General features: G+C 35.3%; 1 protein-coding gene across 1 annotated transcript in view; it reads right to left on the bottom strand.

Annotated features, from left to right (window-relative positions):
* The window catches only part of LOC148942767 (FAST kinase domain-containing protein 4), a 134,642-nt gene extending 109,689 nt beyond the window's left edge, over positions 1 to 24,953 (bottom strand). Inside the window, exons 1-3 of the mRNA XM_089102049.1 lie at positions 24,902 to 24,953; positions 11,562 to 12,029; positions 5,179 to 5,400 (exon numbers count right to left, since the gene is read on the bottom strand). Coding sequence (XP_088958175.1) covers positions 5,179 to 5,400; positions 11,562 to 12,020 — 681 coding nt within the window. The 5' untranslated portion in view covers positions 12,021 to 12,029; positions 24,902 to 24,953. The remainder of the gene's footprint in view (positions 1 to 5,178; positions 5,401 to 11,561; positions 12,030 to 24,901) is intronic.
* Between the last annotated feature and the right edge of the window lie 63 nt (positions 24,954 to 25,016).

Genomic DNA, 25,016 nt, shown 5'->3' on the forward strand with positions numbered 1-25,016 from the left:
AACCTGTAAAGCTCTTTTAAAAGATACAACAAATGACCACCAATTAAATAAAAAAACTACACGGAATCAGGCAACTGAGTCTCTCAAACCCCTTAAAGCTATTTTAAAAGATACAAAAACTACTTATTTAACGCAAAAATTTCATTTTTAGTGACCACCAACTAAAGAAAAAACACACGGAATCAGGCAACTGAGTCTCTCAATCCCTGTAAAGATCTTTAAAAATATACAAAAACTACTTTTTTAACAAACAAATTTCGTTTTTAATGACCACTAAGTAAAGAAAAAACACACGGAATAAGGCAACTTAGTCTCTCAAACCCCTTAAAGCTCTTTTAAAAGATACAAAAACTACTTATTTAACAAAAAAATTTAGTTTTTAATGACCACTAAGTAAAGGAAAACCACATTGAATTAGGAAACTGAGTCTCTCAAACCCTGTAAAGCTCTTTTAAAATATACAAAAACTACTTATTTAACACAAAAATTTCGTTTTTAATGACCACCAAGTAAAGAAAAACCACACGGAATCAGGCAACTGAGTCTCTCAAACACATTAAAGCTCTTTTAAAAGATACAAAAACTACTTATTTAACACAAAAATTTCGTTTTTAATGACCATCAAGAAAAGAAAAATCACAAGGAATTAGGCAACTGAGTCTCTCAAACCCCGTTAAGCTCTTTTAAAAGATACAAAAACTACTGATTTAACACAAAAATTTCGTTTTTAATGACCACCAAGTAAAGGAAAACCACATGGAATTAGGCAACTGAGTCTCTCAAACCCTGTAAAGCTCTTTTAAAAGATACAAAAACTACTTATTTAACACAAAAAATTTCGTTTTTAATGACCACCAAGTAAAGAAAAACCACACGGAATCAGGCAACTGAGTCTCTCAAACCCCTTAAAGCTCTTTTAAAAGATACAAAAAATACTTATTTAACACTAAAATTTAGTTTTTAATGACCATCAAGTTAATAAAAATCACACGGAATTATGCAACTGACTCTCTCAATCCCCGTAAAGCTCTTTTAAAACTGTGACAAGCTAAACCACGACAAAGCACTACTCTCGTGGAACTCAATCCCCATTTAACTCAATCCCCGTGCAACTGAACCCCCTTGTAACTGAACCCCTGTATAACGGAAACCTCCGTGTAACTGTATCCCCCTTTAACTGAACTCTCATGCAACTCAACCCTTCATGCAACACATCTCCCTCAAAACACTTTTCAGTCATTTTCTCGTACTCTCGTGGAACTCAATCCCCATTTAACTCAAACCCCGTGCAACTGAACCCCCTTGTAACTGAACCCCTGTATAACCGAAACCCTCGTGTAACTGTACCCCCTTTAACTGAACTCTCATGCAACTCAACCCTCCATGCAACCCATCTCCCTCAAAACACTTTTCAGTCATTTTCTCGTTAAATTGACAATACGCTCCAAAACATCACTTGTGTATTATACAGTACATAATCATGGCATCTCCTCCAATTCACAAATCCCCTTACCCCTTTTTTTTGCAAAGGTTAATCAAACATCTCCGATTGTAAATGCATTAAAAAATTTTCCACTCACTAATTACCCCTTTTTTGCAAATGCTAAACAAGAAAAAAAACTGTTTGCTTTTCAAAAACTTGTCCGTTAAAACTCGAAACAAGACGCGCTGGTTTTATAATACAGGTTTAATTAATTGCGTAAATCTCTTTGAAAGGTGTAATGCCCTGTTTACCTACCAGAAAAACCGGAAGGAACATAAAGTCGTAGAAATTAAAATATACCGTAGTAGTTACGGTGACTCCAGTAGCAACTCAGCAAGGAATCACGTATTTTTATTTATACATATATACATATATGTATAAATTCACGTATTTTTTATATATTATCAGTATTTCTGGTATATTTAATTTGTGGTATAAACCAGCACTGAAGTTTTCTCTTTTTTTCTATTCCTGACACGCCCCTAGGACAACTTGCCTTTGCAGGTTCATGGGCAGGCTAGAAGATTTAGTTGAAAGACTTTTTTTTTCATGTATTATATACATATATATGTATATATATATATATATATATATATATATATATATATATATATATATATATATATATATATATATATATATATATATATATATATATATATATATATATATATATATATATATATATATATATATATATATGTATGCATTTTGTCAAGTTCTATTTTTTATTAATAGTTGCAGCAGTAGCTTCAACCTACTAAAAAGCGTACTGCGGTTATTTGTACTATAAAGCAGCATGTGCGCACAATAGATATATGTGTGGACACATAACAATGGATATATGCTGTGCTTGTTGAAAGACAAATTTTGAAAGATTAAAACAACTTATTATAAATATTATTATGGAAAGACTTATATAGTGTTATGGAAAGAAATGGGATGAATCTGATTGCGCAACTTCATTTCTGCAGATCCCGTTTGAGAAAGCGGTGTGCAATAAGTTTATGAAAAATATGGCATCAGGCACGTAAGCTCAATGAGAAGAGCTATTAGTCCGCGAAAATGAAAATATCCCGTCTCCTAGAACATATTGTTATAATAAAACATCCATTTGAGTATAAAATAAATGTCCTTTCTACTTTTTATATAAATTCACTTTCCGTTGTCCTTTTTATGTCTTAATTTCAGCTCCTTTGATTCTACTTTAAATATGTCGGCTGATTGCATTAAAATAATTTCTAAGCCTTTTGTAAGAGCGAGTCACACTGTTAGCTGTCTTACCTGGATTTCTTTGATACGGTTCCTTGGATGTTAGTAAGGCCGTACCCCGAGGGGGAAGGGGTAAACGGTTAACCCCCCCCCCCGAAATGTCTGTCCTATTCATAAAAACGTAACAAAAATGCATATAAACAAATCTTTGTTTATATGCATTTAAAAGGTACAAGGTTTTTTGTACCTCCCAAACAAAATCCTGGATACGGCCCTGAATGTTCGTGAATTGGGTAACAAAGACCTATTGACTGTATTTTTTTGATTGTTCGCATCTTCTTAATTCGCGACAGAGAGGGCAACATTACTTTATTTATTTTGTGCGATTTTTTAGTCAGTTTTGAATTGAATATCTTTTGTGGTCTGATAATTCAAAGTGAGTTTTTTTTTTACGAATGTCATATTACGTGAATGATTCTCCCATACTGCAGGGCATAGGTTAGGGAGAATCATTAGCTGATTGCTTCAGCTTGATTAAAGATATTCCCAGAGAGAGGAGGAATATTAGAGCATTGGTTTTCTTATTTCAAAGTATGAGTGGGCAATTGTAAGCTAAAGACGTCAGCCTGTAAAAAAAAAAGGTAGATTCAAAGCAAGTTCTTAGTTATTGTATTTAGTGTGGGCTTCCTTCACTGGGGCCCCGACAGTGGCGTAGGGTAACATATACTGGCGTGGTCCCGCACTACTAATGCACAAATTTCCTTATAATTAACAACATTTTGTTTTTTCCAGATATTTTTGATTCCCCAAGTTTCAGCTCCCCCCTCAACATAATTTCCTGTGTATATGCCTGAATGTAAAAAGAAAGGCTCTCTTTTTTCAGTTAAAGCATTCACTGGCCAGTGTAATGAAAATGTCTTGCTGAGATAAAACACATTATTGAGATAAAGCACATGGCATTAAACTTATGTGCATATGCCATAAAATAAATGCTTAGAAAAAACTATGCATTTAATTGGCCTTCTAATGGATGGCCTTCTTTTGTTTTTAGCAAAATAATATAGCCAGATGGCTAATGACCCTCAGAATATGGAAGTAGCAGATGGTGTTGAATTTAGAATTAACAGAGGTTTGACCATCTTTCTCTTTCAGATATACTATTATTCTATCACTGATGTTGGGAAATGGCAAATTCATCCAAGTTCAGTTATATCACATACAATACCAGACAAAAGCATCTTGAAATGCTCACCCGAGATCCTGGTCACCAGGTGTCAAACTCCACCTTATTAAAATGAAGGCCGTTCTCTTTCTGAAATTTATAATTTCAAACTGATGGTTGCAAGTTAGGGTAAAAAACAGAGTAATAGAAAAATGTGTTCAATGGAGTAAAATGAACGAACACTGTCCAGCCAAATTGTTCTTCTGAATATGATAAACGAGTCCATGTCAATTTATTAAAGATTTATGTTTCCTCTTCTTGAGCCAATCAAAATGGATGACTGTCTTTATCCTGTTTAAAGAGTCTTTAAAAAGCAAATATAACATAGAAGAAAAACAAAACATAATTACCAGACGATAGCACTTAGTCTCTCCAACAAATAGAAATGTAATCCAATTAATTTAACAAGTATGCTGCTGAAGACAAGCAAAAATGTCTAACATTGAATAAATATTCAGGGGTTTCAGACTTCTGCTATCCCTTAAGCCAGTGGTTCTCAAACTTACTTAGACACTGTACCCCTTTTTACCCACAAAACTTTGAGAAACCCCTTCTCAGTTACCGGTACTAAGTAAACTATAGTAAAGATATAAATAAAATTAACCACTCCTAGAGTTGAAGGGTAGTTTATCTTTTTGTTGGCTGGTTACATACCCCCTAAAATGTTTTGCGCAACCTCAAGGGGTACGCGTACAACAGTTTGAGAATCACTGCCTTAAGCTACTAAAAACATAAACTTAAAAATTTTTTTGCATGCTGACCAATGCATTGTGCAGATACCAATCTCAAAGTTTAGCTACTAGCTAAATTTGAATTTGTCTTTGTCTTCTAGAAGCCAGCAACATGGACATATAATTTCGTTAAAGTAAACCAATTATATCTACTTAGAAGTTTGTATTCCCAAAGAAGCCTTTGTAAACTTCTTGAAGGAGGTAAAAGACAAGTCCCAGCTACTATATCTAATATTCACTGATTTTGCATATAGGCAAACCAGATAACAGATATAATTAATTCCCACAAATTAAGATGGCAATTTGGCTGCTTATTATATGAAAACCGAATTGATTGTAAAGATTTCATATCAGTTTAGCTTTCAATGCAGAGTTTTGATAAAGTTCAGTGCCTAAATTTGATATTTACAAGTTCAATTGGTGAGGACTAGGCCAATCTGGCATCAGCCACCAAGTTCAGTTCAGCAGACTAATATCTTCAAAATCAAATCTTGGTATTAACCAAATGTAATCAGATCTATTTTACTCACTGAAACTTTTTCTTCAAAATTTGAATTTTCAACAGATTCTACAATTGCATCTTCTATTCTTGATAAGAACTTTTTATCAAAATGTTGTGCCAGTTGAAGAACTCGACAGAGATCCATAGGGTGACGTACTTCGACCCATCTTTTCTGCAATGTTTGAATGGCCTCATTTTGTACTTCTATATCTGAGATTATAGGGTTACCCAGGTTTCGAGATGCTACAACCTAGAAATAAATTTGGAATATTTTAAAAGATGAAAAAACAGACATTAAGACAATAAATGACACAGAGAATAGGCAAGAAAGCTGAATATTTCGACCCTACCTCCAAAAACATCCAGTTATGTTCTGGAAGCAAACGAAAAATACTGTCGGTGACTAAGCAATACTGATATTATAATTCCTGCTATTATTTTATCAAAAGAAGAGGTTCCTAAACTTTTCCAAAAATATTTATAAATATAAATAGCTCCTTGGAATACCCATAAAAAAAGAACATCAATGGTGAATCTTTAAAAGTATATAAACAAGACGCTTTCACTCATTATTTTAATACGGAATTTGTTTACGTAAAATTTCAGTTTCATAGAGAATTCTTTAAAATACTGAATCTATCGTTTAAATATAGAATTTTACCTGCTGGAGAAACAAACGTTCCAACTTTCATCTTAAAACTTCTCTTGGTTGTTCACTTTCTTAAGTTCAGGATCACATTTCCAACAGGTCTCATGAGTCACATAGGAACCAATATAAAAGCCAATGTTTCAGCTTCTTTAGTTGACAAAATAATATTTCTATAATAAGCATTTAACTGATCTAAGGCCTCACTGACTAAATAACAAGTCCCAAGAAGCTTAAAACGCATTGAGATTGTGGATACCAGCAAATCGAGTTGCAAAACAGAGTGACTAATACTGTAATGGCGTTGACAAATCCAATTCTTGGGCCTGGTAGGAGCACCGAAACTGATTATTTAGTTAACAGATAGGCAAAACAAGAGTGATATGGTCATAGTCTCTCTCCTTGCCATCTATGTCAACATCACACGAATGAAGAAAGGGGAAATTTATATGTTTTTTGCAACATTCATAAATACAAACGTTTCAAATTAGGTCACTGCCAAGTAGTCATGAATAGTAGAGATATTTATTTCTCCTGATTAAACTTTGTAGCTTATCACAAAACTTGGCAAAGGTCGAGAATGACTATACTGATTTTCTCATCATGCAAGTAAACATTATTTAAGACCTTCCTTTACCATAGACCTTAGTTCCTCCAGAGCCATCAGTGGCACACAGGGTGTCGGCGAAGCCCCTCCACTCGTCCCGAAGCAATGCTGCAGCGGTGACATCTTCCCATTCAGGTAGTAACGAGGTCTCAGCCATCCTCATATACCGGTCAAAAGTTAACCTTCTTCTTCTATTTCAGCAGGCGTGGGCTTTTCAGTCGACACTATTCAGCCCTTTCCCTTTTGCTTCACTCTGGGTGCTGAACAGAGCTACTGGCTTGGTTGCCTCTTATTAATTGGATATACTCAGAGTTCTTTCAGTAAATCTTTTGACTCAAGGAGTTGAAATATAAGAAGATAGATATCGACTTCTGTGCTCTGTGTGCAGGTATAGTCAGCAAGACTCTTGGCTGATAGTGAGATTTTGCAGTGTTTGAAGCACTTTAACAGTTTACAATGCAGGGTATACTGTGCAGACATCAGCATATTATATTCAAATAGGCAATGGTCTATTGTTTTATTATTAATATTGCAATACTTACAAAGAGGGGAAGAGGGAACTGAACCACTTGAATTAGGGAACTGATACTGAAGAGCTGAAGACAGCAACTCCAGGCTTGACAAAGAGACAGAATAAACTATAATATTTTGTAACGTCTGTTTAGAATCTTTGCTTACTAATTACTTTCACGACATATCCAGAGTTTTGTCTTAATATGTAGTCCATTATAACTACAAAAAGGAATGGGGAAAGTACACATCCCTGACACACACCAGACAGGATCTTGAAAAATCTGGTTGTGCCATTCACGGTTTTAACAGACCACTCATTGACACTCAGTCTCTTTGTATAGGGAAATAATCATGCTCACTAGTTTTTCTAGCACCCCAAAATACATGAAGACTTTCCACAAATATTCTCAGTCAACCAAGTCAAATGCCTTTTCGAAGTCAATGAATAGTAGATATACTATTGATATTCTGTTGATATAGTAGATATGCTGTTGATGATGTTGTTGTCCAGTGGATACACAGTTTCCTTTCAGAAAGAACACAAGTTGTAAGAGTTCACAACTCTCAAGGTGTCTCTCATTTCTCCTTGTTTACACCCGTTTTAAACAGCATTCCCCAGGGGACCATTCTTGGCCAAGTTTCTTCAACTTATATATAAATGATATACCCAATCTCCTATCTAACCTCCTCACTCTTTATGCTGATGATTCAAAACTTGTTGGTAAAGCAGCCACAACCTCTGACTGGATATCTATTCAAAAGAACCTTAATATTCTTGGGACTCTCATTCAATATTGACAAATGCCATGTAATCGGCTTTGGCAACCATAACACACATCAGCAATACCATCTCCGAAGTAACCCTCTTTTTGCAGTCTCTGAAGAAAGAGATCTTAAAGTCATTGTTGATCATCAACTGAAGTTCAGCACCCATGCAAAATCTGTATCTTCGTTACCCTCCAATCTCTCGGAATGATCAAAAGAACTATCTCTAGCAGATGCCGAAGTGTGTTTATGAAGCTCTACAAGGCACTAGTTCGCCCGCGCCTAGAGTCTGGAATGTCCCTGACATCACCCTATTTCAAGAAGGACAAAGAAATTCTAGAAAGAGTTCAACGAAGAGCAACCAAAATGGTCAAAGGCCTCAAACAAATGCCATACACAGAGCGTTTACGTCACTTGAAGCTCCCTACTCTTGCATAAAGGAGGAAACGTGGTGACATGATCATGGCCCACAAAATTATTTCCAAAAATGTTCTCCCTCGTCTCCTTACCCCCCCCCCCCCAGAACATTTTGTGACTAGAGGTAATTTCAAAAAGATCTTCAAGCAATGCTCCTTAGTTTGAGAAAGAAGCCATTTTTTCAGCCAACAAGTAACAAAATTGTGGAATCTACTCTCTGAAAATACGGTAGCTACTGATTCAACAGGTGCTTTCAAGAAAAATCTAGACAAAGAATGGCTACAGCAAGAGTTCCTGTACAACTGGGGAGCTGCTGAGTCCTCAACCAAAATTTACCAAACAACCCATGAAAGTCATAACAGAGCATTACAAGGATGAAAATGCTTAATTTCGCTCCAAGCTGCAATTTAAGGTAATATAGCAAGTGGTTCTATTTTTTATTCCTCAACAAGCGTTCTCAGTGCAAAAATCAACTCAGAGCACAATCTGCTGGCTCTAAAACCATGCTTTTCTTGCAGATATTTATCTAGTGCATCTTGAATCCAGCCCAATATAATAGTCAATATATAAGTCAATAATTTACAAGGTGCTTGCAGAAGTTGATACCTCTCCAATTACCACACAACATAGTGTCTCCCTTTTTGAAGATTTTCACCAATATCCGTTTGGTCCAATCACAGGGAACCCTCCTTATAATCCATATATTGGTGGAAAAGGCAAGCCACACTGAGAGGTATGTTCTTATTGAATAATTCAGCATTTCTGCTGAGATTCCATCTATGCCAGAAGCTCATCCATTTTTTAGCTTTTTGCTGCAAACACGACCACAGCAGAGCTTGGTGGGTCTGTATGCTGTAAAAAGGGGATGTCAGGTACATTTTCTCAGTCACTGGGTCTGGGTCTATTTAGTAGTTCCTTGAAGTGGGCAGCCCAACTTTTGCCAATTTTATCTGGATCTGATAAAATCACTCCATTCTTGTCTTTGATCAGAGACCTTCTCATCATTTGTGTATTTTATAGGAGTGTGCTTTTAAATTTGTAAACAAATATTATTATTATTATTATTCATTTATTGCCCGTCAAAAAAAGGTACAATAGACGGAGTAATCACTAAAGAAAACAAAAAGAAAAAAAAAAGAAGGACACAAACACACACTGAAAATCCAAATACATGACAAAAAAAAAAAACCATTACACTAATACGAACAATGATGCTAACAAAAGGATGATAAAAATTTCCTTTAAAACGAGAGAGAGATTTGTCAATACCAACACTTAATCATTTAATACCCGTCAAAAAAAAAAGTTACAAATATGGAATAACCCCTAAAATGACAAACAAAAAAAAATAGAGAGAGAAAAAAAAATCATTACATGCATTACATTAATACAAAAAACTATTATGAACAAATTGGTGACCATGGATGATTAAACTTACTTTGAAAACGGGATAGAGATTTATTAATGCTAATATTAGGGTCAGTTAGCTTATACAAATGAATTATTTTACGGTTTCTTGTCCAAGGGGGTAAATGTAAAAGATATTTAGCAAATCTGATGAAGATTGATTGTAGGTGTTTTTTATCTGTAACTGTAAAGAATCTCCAGAAAGGAGCAATGTAAAGCAGATGTGGAAGGGCTGTGGCATTGTGAATGGATGCTAGAATGTAAAGGTTGAAACGTAGTTTGCTTTTTACGATTACAGCGTAAGAAATGCTAATTTTATGCTCAACGTGAGAAATCAGCAAACTACGTGTTTGGCCGATAGATGGGCCAATTGGAAGGCCCAGGTATGTAATATGGTCTGAGGGTTTACCAAGAGAACCGTTCATATTTAGAAGAGAAGTAGAGGGATTTCGCCAATTGAAAAGGATTACTTCGGATTTCTCAGGATTAAAAGACAGACCGATTTTTGAATATTCATCTTTGAGGATTTTGAAATTCTGCTCAATGTGCTGGATCGTACGGTTGAGATTCAGGATTTCAACAGCATAACAAATAAGAGACATATCGATTCTCCCAAGAATGCATGAAGGAAGACACTTTGCCTGAGCTTCCAGGACACTATTATTGAAGAGGGCTGGGGAAGTGACAGCTCCCTGTCTAGTCCCTTTCTTAACGAGGATGGGGTACTGAGGATTCACAAGCATATTCGAGGGATTCGAAGAGTTTGGCCTCACACGAGAATTAATGCAATTATATAGGGATTGATGAAGAGCCGACTGGAGACGAAAACGGGATGGAAGTTTTTAACGCACTCTTAGATTCCTATATAAATCCCTGAGAACACGGACAACTGATGGGTTTACGCCTCACCTTGCCATATGAAGAAGCATGGACGAATGAATTAAGAAATCGAATGCACGTTTAACGTCATGTCCGGCGAGGATCAGACTTTTTCCCGATGATTCAGCGTCAGCCAGGACAGTAAAAACCGCTGTAAGAGCATGGGAACAACCAATATTAGCCTGAAAACCGAACTGATATGGGGGAACATAACATTTCTGTCTTAACTCATCAAGAAAAAGAAGCTCGAAAAATTTGCATGTCGTAGTAGAGACGGTGATGGGATGGAAAAAGGAACATTGCAGCTCAGATTTCCCTTTTTTGGGAATCGGAGCCAGATCACCAATGCAAAACGAGGATGGAACAATACCGGTAACAAATATCATTTGCATGAGAAGGCTGAGGTGACGCACCTATAGATAACTTTCATTAATGATGTATAGAGTGCTCACTTTATCTATCCCACAAGACACTTTCTTTTTAGGTTGGGATGTGGCTTGTATGACAGCGTCACAAGTAACAACAAAATCAAGGTCAGGAGATTCATCAATGAAGTTGCAGAGCTCCTCACAAAATTGTGACTCTAAAACAAGATCAGACTCAGAAAATTCATTTGAAAAATGGGATATCCACTTGGACAAAGGAATGTCATTCGGGTCTGGCAAATTGGAGGAGATAGTATGAGGTAATAGTTTCCAAAGTAGATCAGGTGAATTCCTGACCTTCTCGGAATAAAGTGTCTGCATTTTAGATCGATGAAGGGCAAGTTAATTTGCAATAACATTTTTTTGAAACTTTTCTCTGTTCATTGACTATTCCTTGATATTAGATCCAATTCAAGGATCAAACCCAGTTTATAAGCCAAAATAAGAGATCAACAATCATTAAATTTACTTTGAGATAATGGGCATTACCAATCTGAGTAGCTTCTACAGTTTCAGAATAGAGATGGGTCAAACAAGTCAACATTCCTGTTTGTAATGCTGCAAAACCTCTTATCCACCACTTTAACATCTGAACTTCACAATACTGACCAGGCTGAATTGCAGAAGACTCTTACCAGAACACTGTCAATATACAAGCTATACTATTATGCTGTATCTAGAGCAATGAATATACTCAATATCTTAAAGGAGTTAAACCTAATAAAAAATAATGATAAAGAAAAAGTAAATACCTGTATAATTTGACCAACAGGACTTCGCTTAATTGCTTTTAACAGCCCACTGACAATAGTACTTCTTGATTGCTTGTCAAATTCATATCCAACAGATGATAAGAACAACACTGCATTAGATATATTTGATACAGATAAAGCTTCAATGTCATTTAAAAACAAGACAACCAATTGTTGTAATTCAACTTTCTCAGGCTTTAGAACACCTTTACCATGCAAAGTAACTAACGATTTAAGCTGGTTGAAAACATTAATAATCTCTTTGGATGATATTTCATTTGGATTCACTTCATGAAATATGAGCTTGACTTTTTCTTTTGGTGACAGCTTTTTTGTTGGTAGAATGTCATTTTCATTCACAGCAGGAGCTTCTGTAGATCTTAATACAGTTAGTGCAGTAGAAAATGTTCTCCTTATGGCTGACTGTTGAAGAAAAGCACACACTGCAGGTCGATGCATGAGAATAAGCTGAAAAAATAGAGCATAAATTAACACATTGGTAGAAACAGCATGATGGAGTTTCTGTAAATCTTAATATAAGTCGACTCTCAATAACTCGAAATCCTCGATATTTTGAATCATTTTCAATCCTCTTGGAAAAACCTGTCTAAGTCAAAGAAAAACCATGCATAACTCGAAATAATTTTGCAGCTATATTTTACTTCTGTATGACAATGTGACCTGAAAATTACCTCTATAACTCGAAATTCAATAGATAAGTTGTCATTTAATTTACACTTTACATCCACAAGTCAATGTTAATCTCTGTATCTCAGAAGTTTTTTCAATTGACCTCTGTTAGTCAAAACCCTGTATGCAGGTGGTACGTGTGTATTTTAACTTTGATATGTATTAATTTTGTTTAACATATTTTTGTATGAGATTTGGTTAATATTCAGGTGTATATTTTCTTGGAAACTAAATTTATTATTGACATTTGAAAATCAAGTCTTGACATTTCAAATTAAAGTCTTGATATGTCAAGTCTATAATACACTAATAAGTTATTCTTAACCTTGTAGTAGGTGTAGGGAGTACATTTAGCAATTTTTTACCTAAGTGACTCGCATTTTCATTTGGCTCAAAATGTATGTACAATGACCTCTATAACTCAAACTATGGATAAATCAAGCTATACGTAACTCAAAGAAAAATCGTGGTCCCCTGAAATTCGACTTAGCAAGAGTTGACTGTACTATTAATTTAACAGAAATTTTTCTCCACGAGGCTTAAACTTAAAGGAAGGCACACTGGACAGGTCAAAGCATGTGAATCACTGGAAAATATTGATGGAGAAAACATGAACAAGCATGCATCCAAATTATACATGCACTTTCAATTATGTTCCCTATAAAACATACAATTTTGTGACAGGCATAAATTCTATAGTTTCATTCATATTTCGATTACATAGTTTCAGATCCATCCATTCGCCAACCCTTAATTATGATATTACATAAACATTTTCATAGAGAATGAAGTAAATTTGTTTAAAAAAAAATAGGAGAAATCCTTTTTTTCAACAGTTGTCAATTTATTTTTCAAACCAAAAAATACATACAAAGCATATTTCAAAATATAATTTGATAGATAGATAAAGCTGAATCTCAGCTATTGAAAGATAGAAACATTTTTGCCTTTATGTTCAACTCAGAGACATATTCCCTGCTGGATGCCCAAACAACAAAAAACAAACCAACTTTCCCCCTTTGGCTCCAAAATGTACCTCAAAATCTGTAACCAAATCCGGCCAGTTACTACTGACCAACATTTCCAATCCTTCTTGTTCTAAATCTCAAATTCAACTGGTCTTACATCATTGACCCCGCAACACAGTTGTCAGTATATTCAAAAAGAATATTGCCTGTCTGAAAGTAATGTGCTAACATGACAACAATGGCTTCTTCATAATAAGTTATTAAATCACCTCAGATTTTACAATCCATTACCTTCTATAAAAAGCCTGGTCAACAACCAGGCTCAACTCGAAATTGGCAATTTGGTATTTCAGTACTTAGAATCACAAGAGATCAAACAAGATACAGAAACTGCAACAAGCAGTTTTATAACAATCTTCCTTATCAAGATAGAAAAGCAAGAACAGGGCTAAATAGTAATGACTTGAAGCCCACAGCCCCCAATAGAAGAAGATTCATTTTAAATTGGCCCATCAATAGTTACTAGCATCATAATAATTGTCTAATTTTGGGAAAGGGGGAAAACACCCTGAAAAATGAGGAATCTTGACAAAATGTATACTATGAAATCCAATGTGTCTGAGGTACAGTGGAGGCCTCTAGTTTTGATCTATGAAAGTAATTTCTTTCTTTTTTTCCAAAAAGGATGGATGGTAAGAAGAAATTTGGCTTGATTGGTTAATGAATAATAATGGTGCTTTCTTTTTTCAGGGATTGCTGCATCAAACCAGTGGTTACACTATATTGGGAGAGAGCTTAATCTAATGGACTGGGTCCTCCCGTACTGCAGAAACAGTAGTTTAGTTTTTAACAGGAGACACTGCATTTTTAGAATTCAAGAATTACAAAAAAAGATTAACTTCAGTGTAGAGAGGATGATGGGAGTAACTGTAGCCTTATACACAGGGCAAATCTTAAACTAATTCTTATTCACAAAGCATTGTTAAACAAAAGCTAAGCTTTAGTGTAAATAGTAGGAGGCTGAGGGGGTTGTTACCTCTGCTTTATATTTAGGATTACCTTTAATTTGATTATGTATACCATAAAACAGACATTATGGTTTTTAGTAAGCTAAAAAGTTATGATGAAGAAATAGAATAGAATTTAATTTAAAAATTTGTTATTTAATTTGTAATTTGTTATTTGTTATTATTTAATTTAAAAATTTGTCAGCTATGACAATATACACCCTACATGGATAAAGAATCTCACACCTTCATACAAACAAGAACTGCTAAATTGTTATAATCACGCTTGGGCATCCTCTAGGTTCCCCAATATATGGAAATGTTCGTCCCTCCTACCAATCCTAAAGAAAAATAAACCAAAAGATAACCCTGAGTCTTATAGGCCCATAATGATTACACCTGTGATGGGGAAAATAATGGAGAAAATGATTTATCACAGACTCCTCTGGTTTGTTGAGAAAAATAACATGATCCCACACACTCAAACTGGATTCAGGAAATACCACTCCTCAACAGATGCTTTCATTTTGCTAACAAATGCAATAAATGAATCTTTCTCAAAAAATAATATCCTAGTGGCAGCTTTCCTTGATTTTGAAGGAGCATATGACAATGTGAACCACCAAATCCTTTTAAATAAACTTGCAAACCTTGGAGTACCTCCTAAGCAAGTATCCTTTATTAAATCCTTCATAGAAGTGCGAAGTTTCATTGTTTGTGTTGGTTCAGCCTCTTCACCCCAAAAGACAATATCCAAAGGCCTACCTCAGGGAGCAGTCCTCAGTTGCCTCCTATTTGCCCTATATCTCTGGGACATGAACCTACCCCATACGAATCTACAATATGCTGATGATCTGGTGCTATGGTCATCTGGCAACACCTTTCAGATAGCACAGTCAAATCTGCAAAAGTCACTTTTCCAGTTTGAAAAATTCTCTCAACATTCAGATTTACCCATTGCACCCACCAAGTCAAAAATAATCCAATTTCACAGGAAGCGAAACCATGTTAATGCAAAACTAACTCTAAATAAAACAACTATTCCAGAGGATAATAATATTAATTACCTAGGTCTCATGCTTGACCAAAAACTTAATTTCCACCTCCACATTTCAAACACAATAAAAAAATGTTATAGAAAAGCAAATATACTAAAAAGACTTCTTTCCACACCCTGGGGTTGTAAGGAGAAAACCTTACTCCAGTTTTATAAATCACATATAAGACCCCATATTGACTATGGGCTCATTGTCTATGGTGCATGTGCAAAGACCCAGATGCAAAAAATTGAAACAACACAAAATGATATAATACGTCTCATATTTGGTCTTAGGAAACCCACAAGCACCAAGTTTCTGCTTATGGAGAGTGGATTAACAACAATAAGGGAGAGACGTGGCTTTCTCTTGATAAAACATCTTACAAAAATTGAATCAAATAGCTCACACACATTACATAATTGGTTAAGAAATCCAGCCATGTATAGAGGTATTGCAGATGAGTATGCCAATATTCAAAAGAAGTTCCCTGTACCAGCAAAGTCTATTGCACCTACTTTCCCCCAATCCCCTCCATGGAATTGGTCATCTCCCATAATAAATACTGAATTTTCAAAATGGAATAAAGATTTAACCCCCATTGCTTTTTTTCAGAAAAAATTTGCAGAACTTAATACAATTACCTATAAAAATCACTTCCAAATATTTGTTGATGGGTCAAAAATGAATGAGAAGGTTGCAAGTGGTGTTTTCCTTCCTCACCTGAAAATTGCAATGGGCGAGAGATTATTTAATAATTTATCTATAATGTCTGCTGAGTTAAATGCCATAATCATGGCATTAGAACACCTTAAGCAAAACCAATCTTTGATTGAAAATTCGAATAATATTATCATTTATTCCGACTCTTTATCAAGCCTTGAGTTGCTGGCCTTAGCTCCTCAATATAAGTTGGACATTGACACTTATCATTGTCTCAGTATTATTGATAATCTTGCTTCAAGTGGCATAAAAACTTACTTTCAGTACATTCCTAGCCACTCTGGCATAAGTGGTAGTCATAAGGTTGATGAAATAGCAAAAACTGCTATAAATATTGACCAGCCAAGTGGGAGACCAATCCCAATTAGAGATATTTACTGATGGAGGCTATCAGATATTAATTTTAATAAGATTAATCCTATCCTTTCCCCTTTCCCAATAAGTATCTTTCGAAAATTTATCATAGAATTCGTTCTGGCACAAATGGACTAAATTTCCTAGCATTCTCATATGAGCTTTCTAGTTCAAGTGTTTCAATTCCCCTGTCCCCTCTTTGCAGGCATTGTAATATGAATAATGAAACAATTAACCATTGCCTAATTGAATGTAATAGGCTGACGTCTGCACAACATACCTTGCTTTCTAAACTGTTAAAATACCTCAAACACCACAAAATCCCACTATCAGCCAAGAGCCTAGCCAACTATACCTGCACACAGAGTATCGAAATCGACATCTATCATCTTATATTTGAACACCTAGAGTTGAAAGATCTGCTGAAAGATATCTGAATATATCTAATAAATATGAGGCAATCAAGCCAGTAGCTCTGTAGCCCACAGAGTGAAGCAAAAGGAAAAGGGCTAAATAGTGTTACTGAAAAGCCCGCCTGCTGTTAAATAGAAGAAGAAGTTTCACAACATGGTTGCCAAATTTGAACTTCACGTCACAAATAGCACTAGCATACACATATTGAATCAAAAAACTTTGTCATTGTTGATGTTCCAGTCAGTACAAAAAACATGAATGAAATGAGTCAAAACTTGGTTAAAAATCAAAATCAAAAATAGAATTAATGACTAATTTCTCTGGCTACCATACAATTCAACAAAACTCTCGCAATATCTTTTATGTTTAGCACCAACAGGAGTCATTTTGGGGACTTTCTGGGATTTTATATGGGATGGTCTGTTTTGGATGGGAAGGTAGGGATCAGGGTTGATGGAACGAAATCTGGGAACAGACAGGGTCTTGGTACCAAAACAGATGCACATGAGATTCCTTCTTGCAGGCAACGTGGTTAGTTCAAAATTGCCTAGTAGATAATGATATGGAACATTCCCTTTACCATTTATGATTCTAAGGGCTTGTTTTAGGACATTTTTAATCTTATAAATATGCTCTGAAGAAAGACTGAAATGCCACACTGGACAAGTATACTCCAGTGTTGGCCAGATAAAAGATCAATAAAGTTGGAGCAGATCCTTAGGGGGCAAGAAATTTCATCAGAAGTTTTAGGAAAGAAACCAAGGGGTTGTTTGAGGATATTTTGGGCATGGGCATACCACTTCAAGTCAGTAGTAATTGTCACCCCAAGTAGTTTAATGCATGTAAGAGATTTTGGGAGAAATGGGATTTGTGAAAGAAGGGGGTGATTTAAAAAAATGCACTGTCATAACTGAAAATTTATTAGCATTAATTTCCATCTTTGACAAAGAAGCTTCCTGTGTGACATCTTTGAGTAATGTCATAATTGAGCTTTTAATATTTTGTTGACAAACCTTAAGTGCAAAAAGGTTTTTTACATACTTCCATTGATCTGTGTGGTCAGTCATGAGGTTATTAATCATTATAAGAAATAAAATGGGACATATCAGGGTTCCCTGGGGAACCCCACAATAGATAGGAAGGAGATCAGAATAAACATTTCATATTTAAGCACTAGCTCACAAATTTTAGTATGAGAAAGAGATCTGGGTAACAAAAGAGGCAAGTTATCTGGGTTTTCATTTTTCAGCTAGTGGTTCCTGGAAAAAACAAATTGCAGCCTTTTTGCCAGGGGCAAAGCAGCCATGTTTATACTACATAAAAATAGCAACTTAAAGGATGCCAATAATCTAAAAATGTTAAAACAAGTATTCAAATAAAAAAAGTAAATTCTTCATTATGGTGCTGAGTTTTGGGAGACAGAGATGGCTAAATAGATAGTCTTTTCAGCTTCAGTACTTTAAATGAATGTATGGCATGCAGAAAACAACACATAATCTTGTCATAAAAGCCAACTTTGGCTTGTTTTCATCAAGAAAACGGGTGAATACAGATGGTGCAGAGGCGGTTTTAGGTGGGACAGAGGGGACACTTGCCTGGGGTACAGAAATTTTAGGGACACAAAATTTCAAATAAATAATCTAACGGTTACAATCATTTTGTATGTCCTGAAGTACCACAGTGGGTTTGACCTTAGCTTGGTAATACAAGACAAAGAGATCAAACCTTGCTGTAGCAACACACTGCAGGGCCAACATAGGGACCTTAGTAGTCAAAAAGTGTTGTTAATCTGATTACTTACTTACCTAATCATTTTATAATCTTTGAAATTTTAATTTTATTAAAATAAAGTAGAGGGCACAATTAGTGGTAAGTATAAGCAAATTCATTCCAAAATTTTCATTTTTTCTGTATCTTCATCACCATACCTTTAAAATGAAAATAAGAAGCAATAAAAGTAAAATTTTACGATAATTTAGATCCCATTCAGTTGTTCCACGAACTTCAAGATATGAAAAAAATAATTCAACACAGACACATTTCCTTAAGGAAACCTATAGATGTGGTAAAATGAATTGTGCAATATTTAGATGAAGGGGTCTTTGAAACATAAGGGTTGTCTATACAACTTTATTAGAGACTGCAGTGTTGGTGGCCAGTAATGAGCAGTTGTTACCTTAGATCCTCTAGAGCCAGGAATGGTGCATAGGGCATCTACAAAACCTTGCCAGACATTACAGAGCTGAGCTAAAGCCAGGACATCTTCCTGCTCTGGTTCAAGAGACATCTCCCTCTATCAAGATCCTATTCATACTACCATTGCAAGCTGTGTCTTGGTTGACTTCGTTTGAGCCTCATTTCAGGGTACCACTCATAAAATGTACATGGGAGTCGATCTTCTGGCATACGAAGGACGTTACCAAGGTACGTCCATCTCCTACATTTCAGAAGGTCAGTAACTAATGGTTGACCGGTTCATCTGTGAATTTCACTATTCATGACCTTTTCCTACCATGATATAATCAGTATTCTTCTAAGGCACAAGTTTTCAAAGGCTAGGACACGTTTTTCCAGTTAGACATCCCACTGCTATTCATGATATGGAGCTTCAAGCACATAGAGTATTTTCTACTGTGTTGGATTGGTTTCAACTTATTGAAAGCTAATATAGTTTGTCCATTACTCCTTGTGATTTTGTTGGCTATTTCACCATCATAATCAATCCAATTCCTGAGAGGTACTTAAAGTCATTGACCTGTTCAATTGCTTTATCTTTGCAATTCAGTGTCAGGGGAGAGTCAGATGTAGCCATGCTCTTTATCCTACTAACATTCACTGTAAAGACGACTTTTTTGGCCTTTGCTGTTGCATTTGCTCTGCTACAGAGCCTGAAGACTGCCTTAGAATACAGTCCATAACAATAACAAACAAGAATGGGGATAGGACACATCCATGTTTGACACCAGACATTATCTTAGAGAAATATGTATCCCAAAATTCTGTATGCACATAATATTCATTATTTTTATAGAGTGCAAATAATCATTTTGACTAGTTGATCAGGTATTCTATAATAATTCAAAATCTTCCCTAAATTCTTTTGATTGACAGAACTGAATACTTTTCAAATAAATGAAGAGCATGTGTATTGTGTTCTTGTCCAATTCCCTGGACTGTCCAACCATAAGTCTAAGCATAAAAATAACATAAGAGCAAGATCTACCAGGTCAAAAGTTGTGTTGCTCTTCCCTGAGGTGTGATTCTAGGGCTGTTCTTAGGCATCATAATATAACTGTGGCTAGTATTTTACTAGGCACAGATGTTAAGTTGATGCCCCTTCAGTTGTCACAGATTAATGCATCACTTTTTTTTAAAGAATTTCACCAGTATGCCTCTTTTCAAATATTTTGGGACTTTTTTGTTATTCCAGATGACCAGTAAGAGAGCAGTTATGCAGGCAATCTATAGTCTATACAAAGGCGAAACCTTGAGAAATAGATATACTGCTCTAATGAGGCAAAAGAAATGTGCTTTGAGCTCTGCATCTTTGGTCAATTCAGTTTTATAAGGTTTCAAGGACTTTACCTTGAAATGCACTTGCCAGTGATATGATGACCTTCTATTTTCTGGTTAGCGAAGATAGTGCGCCAACTTATCAAGTGCATCCCTAACTGTTTGTCATGACTTGTTGTACCACTCCTTGTAAACTAACAATTTAAATTAATTAGCACTTGGAGAAGAAACAGTAGCATGGCCCAACAAGTTACATAAATTCACCACTTGGTTTGAAAAGAGTTTTCTATGCAGCATTGTTTTGAATGTTTCTTAAACACTTTTTCATTATGTCTTCTCGTTCTTGAAAATTATCCAACTGAATTATATTTCTGATAGACTTTTCAGCTGCAGTTGGAGTGTGTAATTTATATTTTAAATCTTCAACAACTAATGCCCCTAGGCCATGTTCAGCAAGACTACTGACAATAAGCTACCTTGTTCTGTCTGTTGACTTCAGAGAATATTGGTATTTTGCGTATTTTTATTTTACCAAAATTGATTACTTTGCATTTTTGGAAATTGAACTCCAGCTACATAAGTTTTGCCAAACAATTAAATGAATCTTAATCTGCTTCTATAATTTCTATCTTTTTTTGAATTTCAACAGAAGGAATTACTCTGGAATTATGAAAATATTGAATAGATTTGACTGCAATAGCTTCTAACTTAATGTGTAGTCTCTTATGATACACCCTATCAAATACTTTTGCAGTTAAGTGATAAAGCATCAATAAACTCCATCTCAAATGATGAAGCAGAGGATATACAATGCTAGCACAGGGACAACAGCTTATTTTGAATCAACTGTAGAACAATTGCATAGTTAACCATACTTTCAAGCATTTTTCCAATGGTAGAGGTCATACTAATTGGCTGGTAGTTGACTGCAAGATCTATATTACCACCTTTGTGAATAGGGTAAAATATACTCTCTTTCAACCCATTGGTAAACACTTTAGATCAAGAGAATTCTGGAATAGCTGGGTGAAAGAAAGAAACAATTTGGTATATACTTCTTTAAAGAGTCTAGGGTGTATGCCATCTGGAACAAGCAATTTGTTTGGGTTCAGGTTTTTAGACAAGCTTCCAGATCTGCCCTACTGATAGTAGTTGGTGTCATTTCAATAAAAAAGTCATATTTGAGGGATCTGGGAGTGGAGCATTTTCAATAGGAATGAAAACAGAAGCAAATCATTCATTTATGGAATTTACTAATGGTTGCAGTATATCTATTTTATATCCAATGTGTACCAGTTGGATAATAGAATATCTAGAATCTAAGGCTTAATTACAATTTTTTTTAGGATTTGATTTAGCTGATTCAGCCAATGCCTCCTCCTACTGCTTAGAAACCTTTCTAGTGATATTTCTCACTTGATTGCACACTTATCTCTGTGTCTGATGATAATTTGCATTCTGTATATCCAATAAATGTAACCTCCAAAACTTTTTCTTTTTATTTGTAGCCTCTCTTAATTCATCTGTCATAAACAGGAGTGTATTGGGCATGCATGTCCACCTTGTATATGAGTGTCTATTCATGGCATCAAGCAATAACCTTTTTATGGCAAACCATGAATCATCAATATTCATTGTATCAATGAAGGACCAATCATAGTCTGCAAGTTCCTTTTTAGATTAGACAGTAATCTGTGCATAAATGTTTTTTTTAAACAATCTTTCTGGGTACAATTTAAACCTGTTAATTTATGGCAATATGGTCACTTATACCAAAATTAGAAAAGGTGCAATACTCAGGATAGACTCATGGTCATAAACTAACACAAGTTAAAGCAATGAAGGTGCTTGGCCATCCCTGTGGTTAGGAAATTAACTGTCTGGTATAGATAAGGGTTTTTCAGACTTTCAAGGAATAGCTTAATTGAGTCATTAGTAGAATGACCATAGCCATATGTCCACTGAACTGATGGGAGGTTGAAGTTACCAACCACACTCATATTCCCACTTGAATCAATATTTACTGCTATTGAATAAATTAAAGCAAGGGAGGGGGGCTCTTTCCCTGCTGTTCAAATTATCATTAAATCTTTCTAGACTACCTCAGGATTGGAAAAACTGCACATATTATCCCTATTTTTAAAAAAGGCAGAAAGGACCTTGCTGAAAATTATCAACCCATCAGCATGACATCAACAGTTGTTAAGGTTTTTGAAAGAATAATTAATTATGCAGTTGTTAAACACCTTGAAGCAAATAATGTTTTACACAGTTCACAACATGGCTTTTGTTCTGGAAGATCTGTTAACACTAATCTCCTGGAATCATACGATCAAATCACCAAGTTGCTTGATATTGGGGTTCCTGCTGACATGATTCTGCTTGACTTCTAAAGCTTTTGACAAAGTGTGTAACAATCGACTTGAAATTCAATTGTGTGCAGTTAAGCTTGAAGAGAAATCCCTGCTTTGGATCCTTGATTTTCTTTATTCGCAAAAACATCGTGTTCAGTTGTTTGATAACTTTGGAGATCGTATTGTTTCTTCCTGAACGTATGTTCTGAGTGAAGTTTCTCAGGTAAGTGTCTTGGGTCCTACATTATACAGTAATTTCATCAATGATGCTCCTTCCATAATCAGTAGTAATTTAACTCTTTATGCAGATGACCTGAAGCTTCTTGGATCAGCTTTGTCCTGTGAAGATCATACCCTGCTAAAAAATAATCTTCTTCTGCTGGGTCACTGGGCTGAGGCCTGGCTTCTTGAATTCAATGTTGCCAAGTGCCATATCATTCACTTTGGCAAACAGAATCCATGCTGCTCTTATTTTTTCTTAGGCCACCCACTCTCCTCTGCTAATAATAAGAAAGATCTAGGTGTCACTATTGACAACAAATTAAAATTCAGCACACATGCTAAGAGATCTGCTGCTGGGGCTAGTTCAACCTTGGGTTTGATTAATTGTACCATCTCCACTTGTCCCTCTAAAGTCATCAGTCTTCTTTATAAGGGACTTCTGCATCCTAAGCTTGAAGTTGGAATGTCACTTGCCTCTCCATATTTTAAAAAACATATAAAAGTTCTTGAAGATGTCCAGAGACATGCCACTAAAGTGATATCTGGCATTCAAGAGCTTTCCTATCCTGTAAGACTATCAAAGTTGAATCTCCCTACACTTGTATACAGGAGAAATAGAGGGGATGCCATTTTAGTCTTTAAGTTATTTAGGGCTAATATTCTCCCTGCATTATTCCTGACTATTAGCGCCAATTCAAGAACTAGAGGTCATCAACTGAAACTTTCCTATCAGTCTACAATATGTTGTTTGTACTTAATCCTTCTCAACATGCATTGTCAACAATAAGAACAAATTTTCAAATGAACAGCTACTGGTGAGTCCTTTGATGTTTTTAAACAAAGGCTAGATGCTAAGTGGTCCTCCAAAGAGTGTAAGTTCAATTGGTATCCTATCAAAGATGGAGCAGCACCTGGTCACCAGTGATTCTCACATACCCACAGTCATCATTCCAGTGCTCTACAAGGAGAAATCCTTAGATTGCTCCTAGCTGCAATTTAAGGTAATTTAAGGGAGAATCCTCAAGGATAGGAGAACTGAGGCTTTTATATACAGGCTACAACCAATTTTCAAGAGCACAAGACAGGTCAATAGTTATTGTTTTATTACAACAGCTACTTGTTCTGTTATGTTTCATAATGAGAGCTATTGTCAATGTTTTAAGTTATATCTTCAGTAGATTCCTTATATACATGGATATGCCCCTTCCCTCTCATTTGGATAGGTTAGAGTAGAGTTTGTATCCAGTTAACTGCATCTGGACATCATCAAGATGAATACCAGTCCTTTTTGGCTTAATCTTACAAAAAGTGTAAATGTCTGTTTTGTTGGTTGACACTGCACACTTAATTTCCTGTAGCTTCAAGGTTACAGACTTCAAAATGATAGAAACTTCCCACATATGCTCTGTGAAATAGGCTAATACCAGATGACCTGTCACTGTCTTTTTTAGCATTTAGTTTACTAAGTCATGGTGGCTTTGTAATCTGACATGTCTGATCCAGCACTGTAGTAAGTTTTATCTGACTGCTCATTGTAAAACTGGTATTAACATCTGAAAAGTTTACACTAAGGACAACTAGCCTATATAGGCTATAAGAAACTGAGAGGAATCTAGTTTATTGCATTGATATTGCAAGACCCACATAATTTTGGTGCAGTTTTATTTCCTCAAATAAAAAGATCTCCTTCATAAGAATGTCTTCTAGAATATGCAGTGCTTCATATAATTGTGCCTTTTGACATGAGCTGCTCTAGGAACAATGCTCTGGAACTGTAGGCAATTTGTATAGCTTCTTTTGTCTAGAAACATTTCTTCAGAACTATATTTTTCAGCTCCAAAGTCTACAACAGAAAACATAAAAGGAGAGGGGTTTGAAAATTTATTACTTAAATTATGGAAAAAAGCCTGGATATAACTTAAATCCTGTTGAATTAATACAAGTCAGATTTTCAAAACTAGAGTCAATGAAATAGGGGTAGAAATAAAAGAAAAATGAGCAAAATCAACACGATAACAGTGGCTTGTGAATAGTAACAAGTGACAATCTAAGGGCTACCTTATTTTCAAATCAACTTTTCATGTTTTATCATTTGTTTCTTCCATTTTAGGGCTAAATTTTAGATAGCTAAGGACATCTATAATTTGAAAGTTAGTCAATTAGAGATCTCTTC

Source organism: Artemia sp. Qi Xiang Cuo, chromosome 16 (assembly GCF_049724085.1).
Source record: "Artemia sp. Qi Xiang Cuo chromosome 16, ASM4972408v1, whole genome shotgun sequence".
Lineage (NCBI taxonomy): Eukaryota > Metazoa > Arthropoda > Branchiopoda > Anostraca > Artemiidae > Artemia > Artemia sp. Qi Xiang Cuo.